The sequence below is a fragment of the Setaria italica genome, chromosome IX (assembly GCF_000263155.2).
Source record: "Setaria italica strain Yugu1 chromosome IX, Setaria_italica_v2.0, whole genome shotgun sequence".
Lineage (NCBI taxonomy): Eukaryota > Viridiplantae > Streptophyta > Magnoliopsida > Poales > Poaceae > Setaria > Setaria italica.
This window is the reverse complement of record NC_028458.1, coordinates 1,743,710-1,759,045: the sequence shown is the minus strand read 5'-3', so window position 1 is coordinate 1,759,045 and position 15,336 is coordinate 1,743,710. Positions and strand designations below refer to the sequence as shown.

Sequence of the window (15,336 nt, the reverse complement as noted above, 5' to 3'; positions counted from 1 at the left end):
AGGAGGTAGCCCGCCTTGGTTGACATGGGTTTGGCCCATGTAGTAGGTAGAGGACCACCGTTTTGAGACAGCCCACGGTGTCGGCCATCCCGCAAATACATCACGCGTCCTAACTTATCTCTATTGTAATTTTTCTACGTCGCCTTTTTCCGTTCGAGGCTTGAATTGTTGTATGGTAATTCTCTAATTTCGACTAAGTAAAAGTATATCTACAACATCATAATAGTTTTATTAAATTCGCCATAAAAATGTACCTTGATAGTGTATTTGCTTGGTATTATAGGTGTCGATATTCTAGATTTTTTGTTGAAATTATATAAGTTTGATGATAAATACTAAAACGACCTGCATTTCCATACTCATCTTCGTGTCATGGTATGATTGATGACCGGTGAATGAATGACCCATCTACATGCATAAAGCTCTACAAATTCCAGATGATCATATGAGGGAGATGTAGGCTACTATGTGGGAGAGGAATCGATGCATTGGTGGCTAAAAAGGTTGAAAGTTAGTCGCAGAACCAAATAGGATAGTTTTTGACCCTTTAGTCCTGCTCACAATTTGAAAGATTTGGCTTGAAAGGAATAATATGGTCTCCAAACCAAACAACATCCTTAATCTTGGATCTCATTAAAGATATTATCGATAAAGCAAGGAATTTGTTCACGATGGGCATAAATGATCTGTCGTCGTTTGTAATTTCCCCTTTGTTTCTTTGCTTGTGATCGTGTAATGGTCCGTATGCTTGCTCATTAGACAAATTTTCTACTTCCTCCGTCCTAAATTGTAGGTCCTTTTAACTTTTTTAGGTGTATAGTTTTTCTATGTACCTAGTTATAATATATGTCTAAATACATAATAAGATTCATGAACCTAGAAAAGTTAAAACGACCTGCAATTTGAAACGGACGGAGTAAAAAACTAAGATATTAAGCTCCCCTTCAGTTCCGACGAACACAATTACATAACATAAAATGCATAATCAATTCATTAAACTTCACATAACAGTAAAACCATGTGCCCAAATCGACCACCATTCACCACCTACTATTAATCAAGTCATCTACTTACAAGCTTTATTTTTGTTTATCCCTCCCTGGCTAATCAAGTAGGTCCTGTTAACTTAGCATCTTGGAAAGATCTACCTTTAGTTTAAGATCCTCGATCGACCTTATCATTATATGTTTGATTAGTGAACTAACCGTGTCAATCAGGATTCGCATACCGTTACGGATCGTCGACAAGCTACGAGCAGGGAGGGTAGGCGAGATCTTCTACGTGTTAAAAAAGGTTGGGCCCTACCGGATCAGACGCACATCTGTTTGCTCACTTTCTCTCGCTCTCTCCAAAGCGTGGGTAATTGCATGTCTACCATTCACTACTTGAAGATATGTGTGCTTGAGCCAATAATTCTTGTAAAGCATATGTCAGTTACATTTTGAACTAGCTAGCCATGATGCCCGTGTGTTGGCACGGATCTCAAATTTAAAAACTCCAAGTTTTTATTTATCTGTATGTATATGTAATGCTGCACTGATGGTTCTGGATGAATTGAAACATCATTTGAATCTAGCTCTGAGATGCGTTATATGAATTAAGCTGTATGCTATATGCATACTAATGTGGATTGTAATTTCGCTGTCAGCTATGTATTGCTTTTCCCTGCATTAGACAGATAGGGACATTGATCCGGTATAGGCCACTTTCCTGTCGGCTTCTGTGACAGGGTTGAAATAGGCAGAGAAATTATTTCTGACGGAAACCGTCCTGTAAATTTACATTGAGTTCAGCGAGATGATTCTGCTTAATATCCAGAGGAATTATCTTCTGGAAACCAAAGTTTGTGTAAATATGAATTCCATTTAAGTGCATTGGGAGTACAAGGAATTATATACTTTCTGGTTTCATCTTCTTTTAGCATATCATTTGCCCACACGATCAGCAATAAAGTGAGCAATGCTACAGTATCTTCATGGGGCTCTCATCATGCTGTACTTTAGATTGTTGTCGATGGTTCTGCCGTCATATGAAATTTGTACCTTTGAAAATCAAACGCAGTGCTCAGAGAAGCTTGCTATACAGATTATTAAAGTTTAAACAAATTGGTAATTGTTCAAGGAATGAAATTTTGGGGTGTTCAAAGTACAGGCCCCAACAAGTTTTGGGATTTGCACGGCATGTACTGTTAGAAAACTAGGCATATTTCGATATATTTTAATTCTAAAATTAAACATAAATATTATCATGAATATGTTGAGTGATTTAGTGATAGCATAACATATGCCAGCGTTCAAGTTTAAACATCTAATAAACAAGAACAAGAATAGGCACAAATGATTTAGAATGTACACTGGGGTGGGGCTAGTGCCGGAGGCACCGGATGCGCCGTTACCATCTGGATTAGTCATACTAATCGTGGGATGGCCTCAGTCGATGTAATCGTAAAGACGTGATGCCGGAAGAGATTGATGCAGTGCAGTCCCTTGAACGGCCTCCGGGAAGTATAGCAGGAAGTAGTCGATCAGCGCGGCTTGCAGACGAACAGGTCCTCGGCCACCAGGAAGTAGACGTTGCAGCGGTGAGCCGTAGACGTCGCAGACGAACAGAGAGGGAGCGAGCAGTCGCGTTGAACGCTTCCAAAAACCTTATCACCCGCCTATCCCGAGCAGGATCTCTGGCAGAAGGCGAGGTTCCGGAGGCTCGACACGCCACGCCACGACACGCCCACGCCCACGCCCATGCCCGCAACCCGGTTGGCACGTCACGTCACATCATGACACGCCACGCCCATGGCCCGGTGAGGCGAGCGCGCGCGTGGCACGCCAATCTCTTTTATTAACTTCGCAATAGGTGTACTCAAAATCCATCATTTAAGTCAGTAAAGATCCTCTTCGAATCCCCATGTGTAACTAATCACTTAATTCTCTAGCATTTATTAGTAGGTTTTTAATTCTTTTAATTGAATAAATATTTGGGCCAAGCCCATATTCCAACATGTACTGTATGATTTTTCTTTAGACCTGAGATCTGATAGCAAGCACAAATGAACATCCGGAAACTTGCCTGACCTCTATCTCGTTTTTGCCGGTTTGACCAGGCTGGTGCTGGGGATGAAAGCCCTTGGGACTTCTATTGGTTTTTAGAAAAAGAAATAGTCTCCGGCCTCTGACCACACACAGCGCCAAGTTTCATAATATTCTCAGCTGGCAGGCTGGTCACAAGTAAGAAGAAAAAATTTATGCAAACGATAAGGGGAATTCAAAAACCAAATCTATAATTGCTTCTTCATCCATTCTTAACGAATATATACAAGGCGATTCGACGTCTCGCTTGCCAAACAGATAGTCCCTTGCCTCCTCACACAGTAACAGCCTGCATAAAAGAGGTAAACTATTTTTTCTCAAAAATCAAATTGTGCCCACATAAGAGCTACAACACCAACGAAAATCAAACTTTTATCTTTTTGCTCATACCCGTTAACCAATTTCCAAGCATATACCTTGTTGATTTTGGTTAGATTAACCGATAGCAACATTAACAACTCTCCAAATGGTCTTTGCATGTAGACGATCAAAGAAGATATGCTTAATTGTTTTTTTATAATTATTGGTAGTAAAGAGATTCAAAGTTCATCACAGAGATAGAGAAGAACAACCAAATACGAGCGTCACAAGAGATCAAGAGAAGAATTCAGTCTTGATGGCGAGACCAGGAGAATAATACAAGAGATCAAGAGGAGAACAACCAAATTTGTACCTCTTGATGGCACGACGAGATAAGAGAAGAGGAGGGCGGCACAACGGTGATTTTCAGCGCTTGGTATGGTTGACGTGAAAAAGCAGTAGTTGGGACTATACACGATGATCAGGTAACAATTCTATTTTTTTTGTACCAGTTTGCAGGAACGGATGGAAAGGACAGAGGAGGATGTATTTTACCTCCCAACAGCTTTTGGTAAGTTTCCGCAAGAAGTTTTTTTGGAACTCTATTTTTAGACAATGCTTGGAAACGCACCGGAGGAATTTGCTCGTTTTCCTGATAGAGAAGATGAAACAGCCAAAGCATCTCCTCCTCCCGATATATCGATCATCCAGTGCGGATGCACATGGACCTGCCGACTGGCCTGCAGTGCAGCTGCTGGTAACATACCGGACCGGTCGATCGACCCCCAAGTGCAAGTACGGAGAAACGTTGCAGGGCTTGTCACTTTCTAGAATATCTCGAGTGCGTAGTGAAATTAAGCCTGCTTTTGTGGATCCTGGAAGCTAGCTAAGGAATACCTTAAGCATCATTTCGATCTTTTGTATAGACATTTAACATAGAGAGGGTAGCCAGTATGACCAGTTTATACATGTACGGTGTATAGATGCCACTAGTCATGCGTAGTAGGTATATATTCTTATTGGATCTTGTCATGATCTTACTAATAAGCTGAATATTCTTGTGTTTGGGATGCAGCTTTGCAGATGAAAATCAAAGCTGCCTTCAATAACACCGTGTAGTGTACTATCTCGGTCCATAAATATACGATGTTTAAAACACACTAGTTTCGCCTTTCAGCTTGTAGGATACTACGGAGTAGTACAAGCTGAAAGAGTCGCATTATCATCCGTGGTGTGGTCGATAACTACACCAGTAGCTACCCACCCTACCTGCTGGGTTTCGGTTTTTGCGTATGTTTCTGCCACGCAGTAAATAAGCACAAATCAGATTTCGTATTTTTCCGACATTTCATACCATGAGCGCATGAGGAGGCGCTCAAGACCATCACGCAAGAATCACGCGTAACGCCAGCTCGACCTGCTCGGAGGTGGGGAGCATCCCAGAAGCGTGGCTCAACTATCCTACCATAATGGTGCCACTCAAGAATACGCGGGCGACGCGAGTGTATAAAGGAAACAACAACGCACTGCTGGTCGTGGCTGCGCCTTTCCCTTGTTTTCCCTTCGACGATTCGAGCATATCATGCGGGAGGAGGCGATCCATGATGGGGTGGACGTGATCAATCTCTCCCTCGGCTCGCAGGTGAACACCACGTTCGACAAAGACCCCATCGCCATTGCCGCGTTCAACGCGATGGCCAAGGGGATCGTGGTGGTGACTGCGGGTGGCAACCACGGCCCCGAGCCGTCTACGGTGCTAAACGACGCGCCGTGGTTGCTCACGGTGGGCGCCGGCTCGGTGGACCGGCGCTTCGACGCCGAGGTGGAGTACGGAACAACCGTCGTGGGCGGGGAGGCACTTGTCCAGGATCCTGCATCGGAGGGTCTGCGTCCTCTCGTCTACAACGACGACGACTGCTTCCGTTTCGAGGCCAACAACATCGCCACCAAGAACAAGATGGTGATCTGCAAGGCCGTTCGGGACAGTGAGATGCAAGCATCCATCATCAGAAGTCTCGAGCTCTCGGGGGCGACGGGCGTGTTGCTGATCGAGGACGGGGTCCTTGGCTACACCACGCCGCTGAGGGACTACCACAGCTACAACGTGATCCAGATAAACAGCTTCGAAGGGCGCGACCTCACGGATTACGCCAAGACTCTGAATCCCTCGGCCAGTGTATTCTTCAATGGCGCTGTGCTAGGTGTCGAACATTCCCCTGCCGTCGCATCATTCTCTTCCAGGGGCCCGAGCCGTATCAGCCGGGGCCTGCTGAAGCCAGACGTCCTTGCTCCGGGGCTGAACATCCTCGTCGCGTCTGCTGCCGGGTGGTCGGACAGCCGGTCTTCCAAGTTCAAGGTCATGTCCGACACCTCAATGGCAGCGCCGCACGTCGCCGGCGTGGTGGCGCTTCTCAAGAGTGCCCATCCTGACTGGTCTCCGGCTGCAATAAAGTCAGCCATCCTGACGACGGCGGAGACGCTGGACAACGGCGGCGGGCCCATCCTGGACGAGCAGCACGACGACGCGGCGTGCTTCGCCATGGGGCCTGGCCACGTCAATGCCTCCAGGGCGACCGACCCCGGGCTGGTGTACGACCTCAGCGCCAGGGACTACGCAAGCTACATCTGTGGCCTCCTTGGGGAGGAGGCGCTCAAGACCATCACGCGTAACGCCAGCAAAACCTGCTCGGAGGTGGGGAGCATCCCAGAAGCGTGGCTCAACTATCCACCATAATGGTGCCACTCAAGAATACGCCGGTCACGGTGCCCCGGACCCTTACCAACGTCGGCCCGGCGGAGACCTACACGGTGACGGTGCATGGGCCGTCCTGGATGGACATCAGGGTGTCCCCTGATACTCTGGTGTTCTCTGAGCCCGGGGAGAAGAAGGCAGTAAACGTGACCGTGACGGTGAATGGCGGGGATCTCAAGGGGACAGCTGATGGCGATTTCGTCGAAGGCAGCCTGATCTGGGTGTCCAACAACCATCTTGTTCGGAGCCCAATTGTCGCCGTTATAGGCCTTCCCGACCATGGTCTCTGAACCATGAGCAAGCTGTGGCGTGTGGAATGATCGATCATCTGTTAGCAGAGAGCTGAGTCATATATCAGCGAGTGACTGGTGTCTGTCCTCTTCTTGATGATGGAAATAAAACAGTATGAAAACCATCTGATCTAGTAGCACAACTTTCAGATCTTGAACATGCATGTCACAAGTGAACTAAAAAAGTGGTTTCACTATTTTTAGAGCACTACATGATTTATAAAGCATTTAGTGACCTCTAGACCAATTAAATCTTAGCACCAAAAATATAATAGTAACATGCACCTACTCAACTCTGAAATAAACTAGAGCTCACAAGGAAAACAAAAAATAAGAATCACATTTTTAGCATTTTTCTACGAGTTTCTATACATTTTGCAAGTTTGCAACATTTTAAAACCACTAAATAAAACAAAATTGAGCCACTTTGCAAGCTATCCCTCGAAGAACATTTCCCTTGTCAGATCTACCCTTTCCTTTTCATCCTATCCCCTGCATTTTACTATCTAGCCCCTGGAAAACTTCCCACCTCACACATAAAACCAACCCTTTTATGCCGAACCCCTAGAGTTCTATTTCCTTCACAACCAGCTCCTATCTTCTTCTACCTCCAGTCAGGTCACGCACGAACAGACACAGGCACGCACGGCGCACTGGGCCGGCCGGGGACAAGGGGGAAGATGCGTGGCAGGCCAAGGAGAGGGCAGTGGCGCCATGCCCCAAGTTCAGGGGTCTCCCTGAGCGGCGCAGATGGGGGGGAGGAGCAGCGGCGCACAGAGCTTCACGCGGCGGCGGCGAACAGCGATGGCATGGCCGGGAAAGAGCGCGAAAACTTAAGGAACACGGGAAACAAACACGAGCACCCCGGCAACATCCACCGCAGCATCAGGAAGAAGAGGGTGGGGAGGATGGCGGAGTGGGAGAAGGAGGCTTCGTGGTGGGTGGAGATGCACCCGCCGCCATCCTCATCGCGGCTGGACGGGCTTCTGCTGGCGAGCTCCGGCGGCGGCGAGTCGGAGGGGAGGAGGGAGCGGTGCTGGAGGAGAGGGAGGCGGCGGTCGGACGAGCTTCCGCCGGTGAGCTCCGGCGGCGACGAGTCGGAGGGGTTAAGTGGACAGTAAAATTATTTAGGGCAACTCCAAGAGCCTCTGTAAAACACCCCAAAACACCAAGAAAACGAAAAAATCCACACTCCAACAGCTCCCGCAGAGTTTCCTAAAAAATACGGGAACCCGAATCCCACCTCCTTTCTCCTGGATATTTGCGGGAGCCGGCGCTTCCCCCAATCGCCCCTCACGCGCTCATTTCCCGACTCAGGTCCTTGTGCTTCGACTTCAGGGAGGCGCGGCGTAGTGAGCCGAAGGCGCCATTGGTGAGGGGTGTCGCGCTCGAGCCGGATCTCGACAACAATGCGGTCCCAGGGCCTCGGGCTAGCGGGCGGCGGCACAAGTTGAGTTGTTGGATGGCGCAGACGGTGGCCGGAGGTAGGAGATCGACAGCGGGGTCGAGCTCGGGCGGCCGGTGGCAATGGAGGCTGCGAGATCCACGATTCCCGTCGGGGTGGAGCTCGGCTGCGCCTAGGGCTTGGTCTTGGATGGAGATGGGGAGGTTGTGGTACCGGTGGTGAGAGGAATCGGCCGGAGGTGGGGTGTAACTGGCGAATTTGGCCAGCGAGTGGGAGCTACGCTGTCTGCTCTGTTTTTCCTCGGAAGAAGAAGTTAGAAAATGGGAGGGAGACGGACAGGGCTGGCTGGTCCAGGGAAGAGGGCAAGGGAGAGGTGATGGCGGCCGTGCTAGTGAGGACGGCGCGAGCAGTGGTGGGAGGATGGCCGAGGACGACGCGGCAGTGGGGAGCTCGGGACGAGGCACTAAGTTCTCTCGCAATCCAGGGCGGTGGCTCAAGACGCTGCTGACAGTAGCAATTCAGTGTAGTTAACCTTATTTGGGTGATTAAGATCTTGTGACGTGATGCTCCATCAAGCATTCAAGCTCTCGTGTGAGGGAAGCCGTGACATCAAGCTTTGCTGGTGGTGTCTGCACGGCATCCAGGCACACGAGCTGAAGCTATTAGCCTTCTTCAAATTTGTTGAGGAACAACTAATGGACCCAATTATGATGATGTGGCTTGTTTTAAAATATTGGGAGCAAGTTATTAGCGTTCTGTTGTGGGTTGATATATTTTTTGGGAAATTTTTTTTGGGACAACCTCTAATACATAGTTTTGGGGAAGAATTTTTTAGGGAGTTTTTTGAGTTGCTCTGGACTTTGTACATAGTCCAGGTTCAGGTGATCTGAACTTTTTCCTATAATCATTAACCTTACCTATTAGCTGTCTAAATTATTAACTAGTGAATCTTAGGAGTTGTTTGATTCCTTTAGCCCATGGTCGGTTCGGTGCTAATTAAGAGTATTAAATATGAGCTAATTGTACAACTAATTGCATAAGTCGTGATTTTTTCACGAGACGAATCTATTAAGCCCTATTAATCCATCATTAGCATAAACATGTTTACTGTAGTACCACATTATTACTGTAGCACCATATTATCAAAGACTAATTAAGTTTAATAGATTTTTCTGACGAAAAAACCACTAGTCATGCCATCAATTTTGTAATTAGTATATATTTAATATTACGAATCAGTAACCAACAAGAAAATAAACTAGGAACTAAAGTAACCAAACACCCTTAAAATCCTTTCATTTTCCCATGTCCGCGGCTCCGCTCCCGCCTCCTGCTATCGCTCCCGTCCAGGGCCGAACCCTTCGCACGCGGCACGACAAAATCCCCCACCCGCGACCTAATCCTATCCGCCCGATCCCAATGCGCAGGTGAGCCGCCCGCTTCCAGCGGCGATCCGCCCCCCAAATCCTTTTCCCACGATTTCTCTCTCTCTCATTTTTATCTACTTTGTGCTGCTGATTCGATTGGTTCGGCGGACTGCGCGTCTGCGCTCGCAGGGGTCTCGGCAGCGAGACGTCACTACGCCGGCACCACGGACCGGCTCGGCTGTGGATCGCCGTAGCGGTGCTGGTGACCGGCACCATCTGGCTCTGGTCCTCCTCCTCCGTTGGCCTCCTCGGCACCTACAGGGTCCAGGTGTGCTCGCTCGCCCATGCCTGTTTCTGTAGTGATTTCGTTGTGGTGTTTGTTCTGCTTGTGGTTGGAGGAAGGCCGATAGCAATGCCATGAGAGTTAAAGTGAAAGGTGAGAGGCAAGCAAACCTCTAATGGAAAATTTAAAACAAATTATTCTGCAAATAATGGCATAATTGGATAGCATATATGCCTAAGCATAAATCATGTGTTCTTTGAAACGGATAGAAACATTGCTATGATAGTTAACAAATACGTACTCTTTATTGAAGAGATCGTAAGCAGGATAGTAAACTGTATCCAATGCAGAAGCACCTAATCTGGGTAAGTTGCGATAGTAAATTGTCCTTAACTATTAATTTGCTTAATTAGCACCTAAGGATGTAGCTTAATGTTCCTATGAAAAATTTAGAAATGTTAACAATCAGTTTACTGCATTATAGTAGACCTGTAAACACTGAAGCATTCCAGCAGCTTACGACATAAATATAAGGATATTTGTAGAATTGACAATTGACACATGATGTTTATGAACCTTAGTTTTGCTAGTTATATGCTGTTAGGGCTGTTTATTAATCCTGATGAAAACAATAGAGTAAGGAATTATCATATAACTATTAAAATCAAGCCAGCACAAAATATTTTCTATCCATCATGCTCTCACACATAATATTTAATGGATCAGGAATAATGTTGAAAAGAAATGGCCCAATTTTCTTAGATAATTTTTTTGATGCATCACTTATATTCTCAGCTTCAATTCATTTGACCTATAATTTGAGTTATTTTAATTTCTAAATGCATGGAATTGAATTGTATATATAATGGTTATATGAATTTCTACCAAATTATATCTTATACTGACATCAGTGCTACTACTCAAGGATTATGTTGTAAATGAATTATGGAGAACTGCAGATTCAAATGGTTGGAGAGCATCTTCCGCACCACGCACCTATTGGTCTCGTAAGTTTCTGTATCCTCCAAGAAGTTACTGGTCCACTCTTTATGTCCTTCTGGGTGATGGTAAAATGAAATTCTAAAATGCAATCTCTCTACTCACAGCCCCACCAATTGAGTCTGAGAGCAATGGGTACTTGCGTGTCCGGTGCAATGGCGGTTTGACCCAACAACGTAGTGCGGTATGATTAATATAAGAAAATTTATCTCTAAAGTATTATATTTCATCATGCAAGTTTTATGTTTTCATGGCAACATAGCTGAAGATTACTGCTGACTTGATTTTGTAGATATGTAATGCTGTTGTTGTAGCACGAATCATGAATGCTACACTAGTTCTGCCAGAGTTAGGCACAAATTCATTCTGGCATGATAAGAGGTACGCAAGTCTGAAATGTCTATCATGCAGTAAGATCATTGCATGCAAAGTTACTACAAACTTTGTGTTCTGTCTGAGCAGTGTTTTTTTCTTTCTACAAGTAAAAGCAGTTCACTGCAGAATATTTCTTATCAAATATTCTGCAGTTTGCATTAATTGATTTATATAGTTTTATAATGCTTTCTATGCCTAATGTACATGATATTACTATAAGATATTGACATAATCCAAGTGTTCTATGTTGTCATTTGATTAACTTTGTATGAGTATTTGAGTCCTGGTGATAATAGGTAATTAGCACATTGTAACCACTAGTCAGGTTATTGGAATATAACATACTTCTAGAACGCTGAAAAGTTTCTATATAAATTACTTTATTAGAATTTGCAGTGTTAGAATTTGTTTGGAAAGATTAGTTCGTTGTACTAGGACTCTAGGAGTTTTTACAGTTAAGAATCTTAAGATGAGTGCATCGTAATAGGACTCTAAGAGGAACTTTTACAGTTAAATTATAGTCTACGAACCCTTTGCAGGACATTACAGTTTCTCACCCTTTCAGCATCCTGCCTGAAAGTTGTTCACACTATACTAGATAATGAATCGTGAGCTAAGTTGTAAAAACTGAAACTTTTCTGTTAAAGATTGTAACAATGCAGATATTATTGACACACTTTGAAATCCTTATTGTCGTTTTTTGGGTAATACCATCATGTAGATGTTAGAAGCTATGGTGAAAAATTAGTTGGACAAACCCAAAACTGAGAGTTAGAACACCTGACTATGATTTTCATATAATAAGGTGGCCATTGCATTTAGCATGCTGCACTCCTTGCAATTTATCTGGTAATTATAATGAGGTCCCATTTTCTACATTTACATTGAGTTCACTTCTTATCTGGCTTTGTAATTATCTTCCTGTTCAACTTTGTTTACGTTGAACGATCCACAAGATGTTCTTGGTTGGTGTTTACTTATTTGTTTTTGTGCATTTATGTATGGGACCAGTGGTTTTGTAGATATATATGATGTTCCCCACTTCATCAACTCATTGAAATATGATGTTCGAATTGTTATGAGTGTTCCAAAAATCACTGCACAGGGAAAGACCAAGAAGCTTAGAGCATAGAAGGTAAATATATTCAGAGCACAGTAGCAAACTAAATTTAGCTATACTAAAGTCACCTTTTCTATCTTTGAAAAGTCATTTTTTTTCTAGATATTCTATACTTATGATACACCTTTTGTCCTTACAGATTGAACCACCTAGAGATGCACCGGTTACTTGGTACAGGACAACTGCTCTGGAGAAGATAAGGAAGTACGGTGCGATACATTTAACTCCATTTTCACACCGTTTGGCTGAAGAAATCGATGATCCAGAGCTCCAGAGATTGAGATGCAGGGTGAATTATCACGCATTACGATTTAAGTCAAATATCATGAAAACAAGCAGTGATATAGTGAATAAGCTCCGTTCAGAAGGCCATTTCATGTCAATCCATCTTCGGTTTGAGCTGGATATGCTTGCTTATGCTGGGTAGGGCTTTGATCAAACCAGTGTGTCATTTCTTAATGCTGAAGTGTATCCATTGATTGAGAAGCCTGTCCTTGGATTTCTTTTTCCTGTAGTAGGCTTAGGAAAGAGCCTACCCAACTCATTTCAGACTAAAAGGCTTTGTTGATGTAATTTTCTTAGGCTTAAGGAAGTCTTGACGAGGGCCAAACATGGCCCTTATGTGGGACTCATAACATTTATTCATTCATAGATATCAAATTATTAAAATGAAGTCAAAATGGCCATTTTCAGTCCTTAATAATAGAATTTTAGAAAAATCTTATCTTATTTAATTCATTAATTTTGACTATTGTTGATAACCTATACATGAAAATCTGTTATATGCAGTGGTTATTGCTTGCATGTCTTGCCATGTAATTTCGTTCCTGTGTTGCTAAACATGAACATACCTTCCAAAATGTGCAGGTGCGTTGACATATTCACACCTAAAGAACGGGTAATCCTTTTGAAGTATCATGCAGAACATTTTCCAGAAAAGTCACTTGTCTACAAGCAAAGGAGGCTCATTGGAAAGTGCCCTTTAACTCCAGAAGAGGTACTCATTCTTCTTATAGACACTGTTCCTGATGTTTGTTGAGTGCTAATACATAATCTAATTGTGTGCTGACACTGAAAGTTAATTACTCTGGATGGGGGTACAAATTTAGGCTCAGAACCTAGTCAGGCAAGTGCACAGTAGTGCGTTTTTCTTTTGCAGCTTAGCTCCATGGGTATGTTTTGGTATTTATATTACGTTTTCAAGTTAAGTGACGGACGATGGGTTACTTGATAGGTAATATGAATACTTGTTCTTGCTGTGTACTTGCTACTGTTTGTACCTTCTCGTTACATATCGTGGACAATTTTATCCTTCCACTAAATGCAAAACCCACGCAATCTGCAATCTACATCATATTGTTGTTGCTATTCATGATTTGTATGTCTGCTGTTCTATTTTTCATGATTGCTTGAACGTCATATACCATTCCATGCTCTTGGCGTTAAATGAGGGTGCATCTAGGGTGAACACACCCTTAAAGTTGGAAATTAGAATATTCCATGAAAAGCATACCTAGAAGCTTCAGAAAAAGGGTGATTTGCATCCATACCACCAAATTAGGTGCACTTTTCATCTATACCATCAGGCTTGTCAATGAAATGAGGGGTCTGGTCCTATATCTCATTGACATATGTTGATGGTATGAATGGAAGGTGCACTTGAGGTGGTGGTATGGTTGGAATATTTCAAAAAAACTTCAGCACAAGCATACTTGTCATGGATTAATCTAGATCGAGTTTGAACTTGGCATGGATATATATCAGTCTAAGTATGGGTGTGGCAAAGTTCAATTTTTTTAAGCTTCTAAGTATGCTTTTTCTAATGGAGCTTCCAAACTTCCAACTTTTAGGGTGTTTTGGCCCGATGCACCCAGTAAATGAACCAACTTGATTGGTGTAAAATGATTAGAAAGAGCAAAGTGAAACTTATATAAAAATATTAAATATGGGACTCCGTGCATGCATACCTTTTTGGTCCTCAAAACAAAACCAGAGCACCAGAGAACTTTGGCCCTCAGACTAAGCCCTACATTTTTGGCTCACACATGGCAGTTGTTAGTTTGAGGTCCACAATGGAGCTTGTTCCTTCAAATATTATTTCTTTAAAGAACAAAAATATGGGATGCCAGTATATGAGAAATAAATATCATTGCCATCATAACCGATTTTTCTGTTGAATAAAGCTTTCCATAAATAACAGAAAAATGTTCTATTTATATTGTTTTTCAGGTAGGTCTTATTCTGCGTGCTATGGGATTTGATAACACAACACGGATTTACCTTGCTTCTGGCAAGCTCTTTGGTGGAGAACGCTTCATGAAGATATTCAAAGATATGTTTCCACGTCTAGAAAACCATAGTATGGTCGGAAGTGGAAAGCTGGAAGAAATCCGAGGGCTAGCAGGCTCAGCAGTTGATTACATGGTCTGTCTCCTGTCGGACATTTTTATACCCACATATGATGGCCCGAGCAACTTTGCAAACAATCTCATGGGGCATCGCCTGTACAATGGTTTCCGAACCACAATCACACCAAACAGGAAGGCCATTGCTCCGATATTCATGGACAGGGAGGAAGGGCGTGCATCTGGATTTGAGGAGAGGGTCAGGCAGGTCATGTTCAACACCCATTTTGGCGCCCCCCACAAGCGCAACCATCCAGAGTCTTTCTACACAAACTCATGGCCAGAATGCTTCTGCCAGACGAAAGCTAGGAATCATGCTGACCAGTGCCCACCCGACAGTTTAAATGATGTCCTTGTAAGCCAGTTCCAGGATAAAGAAGATACAGAAGTGGAAGCTACTAATCAAACTGACTCCACCAGCCAAACCGAAGAGTTAGCTGATGGAACTGGTTTAGCTACGGTTTAGTGACTGAGAACAGATTATTCGTCACAGACTCACAGACCTGGCTATGACATTTTTGGAGGAAGGATTGATGGCTCCAGATCTCTTAAGGCGATTATGTTCAACTCAAGATTTAGTTGGGATGGCGAGAACTGGATTTTGGATAGCTTTGGTCGTAGACTTCTGTGGAAGAAAAACCATACGAACTATGCGGCTGCTACAATTGCTAATCTTTACCCCATTTGCTATAGTAATATAGCCGATCGTTTGCTGGTCCTACACTCCTGCACACATATACTGTATATCAAGAGCCCCTTATTCTGCCGCGCCCATTCGGCCTGCCACGTCGCCAAACGGTAGGCGGTAGCGTGTGATATTGCAAAAAGGTCCTCCACTTTTTCTAAAATCAGCTGGAGGTCCACGTCAGTTGTTCTGCCACAGTCAACGTTAGGGATGGCAACGGGTAAATCACCCTCGGTACGACCACCCAGATCCATTCTCGTCATAAAAAT

General features: G+C 44.1%; 1 protein-coding gene and 1 pseudogene across 1 annotated transcript; both read left to right on the top strand.

Annotated features, from left to right (window-relative positions):
* The first annotated feature begins 4,968 nt into the window (after positions 1-4,968).
* On the top strand, positions 4,969-6,441 carry LOC101771627 (subtilisin-like protease SBT1.8). Its single transcript, XM_022823301.1, is given in 2 exon segments — positions 4,969-6,112; positions 6,115-6,441. Coding segments are annotated over 2 exon segments (1,458 nt in total). The 3' UTR covers positions 6,429-6,441.
* A 2,695-nt stretch (positions 6,442-9,136) lies between these two features.
* Positions 9,137-15,103, top strand: LOC101760524 (annotated as a pseudogene).
* The last annotated feature ends 233 nt before the right edge of the window (positions 15,104-15,336 follow it).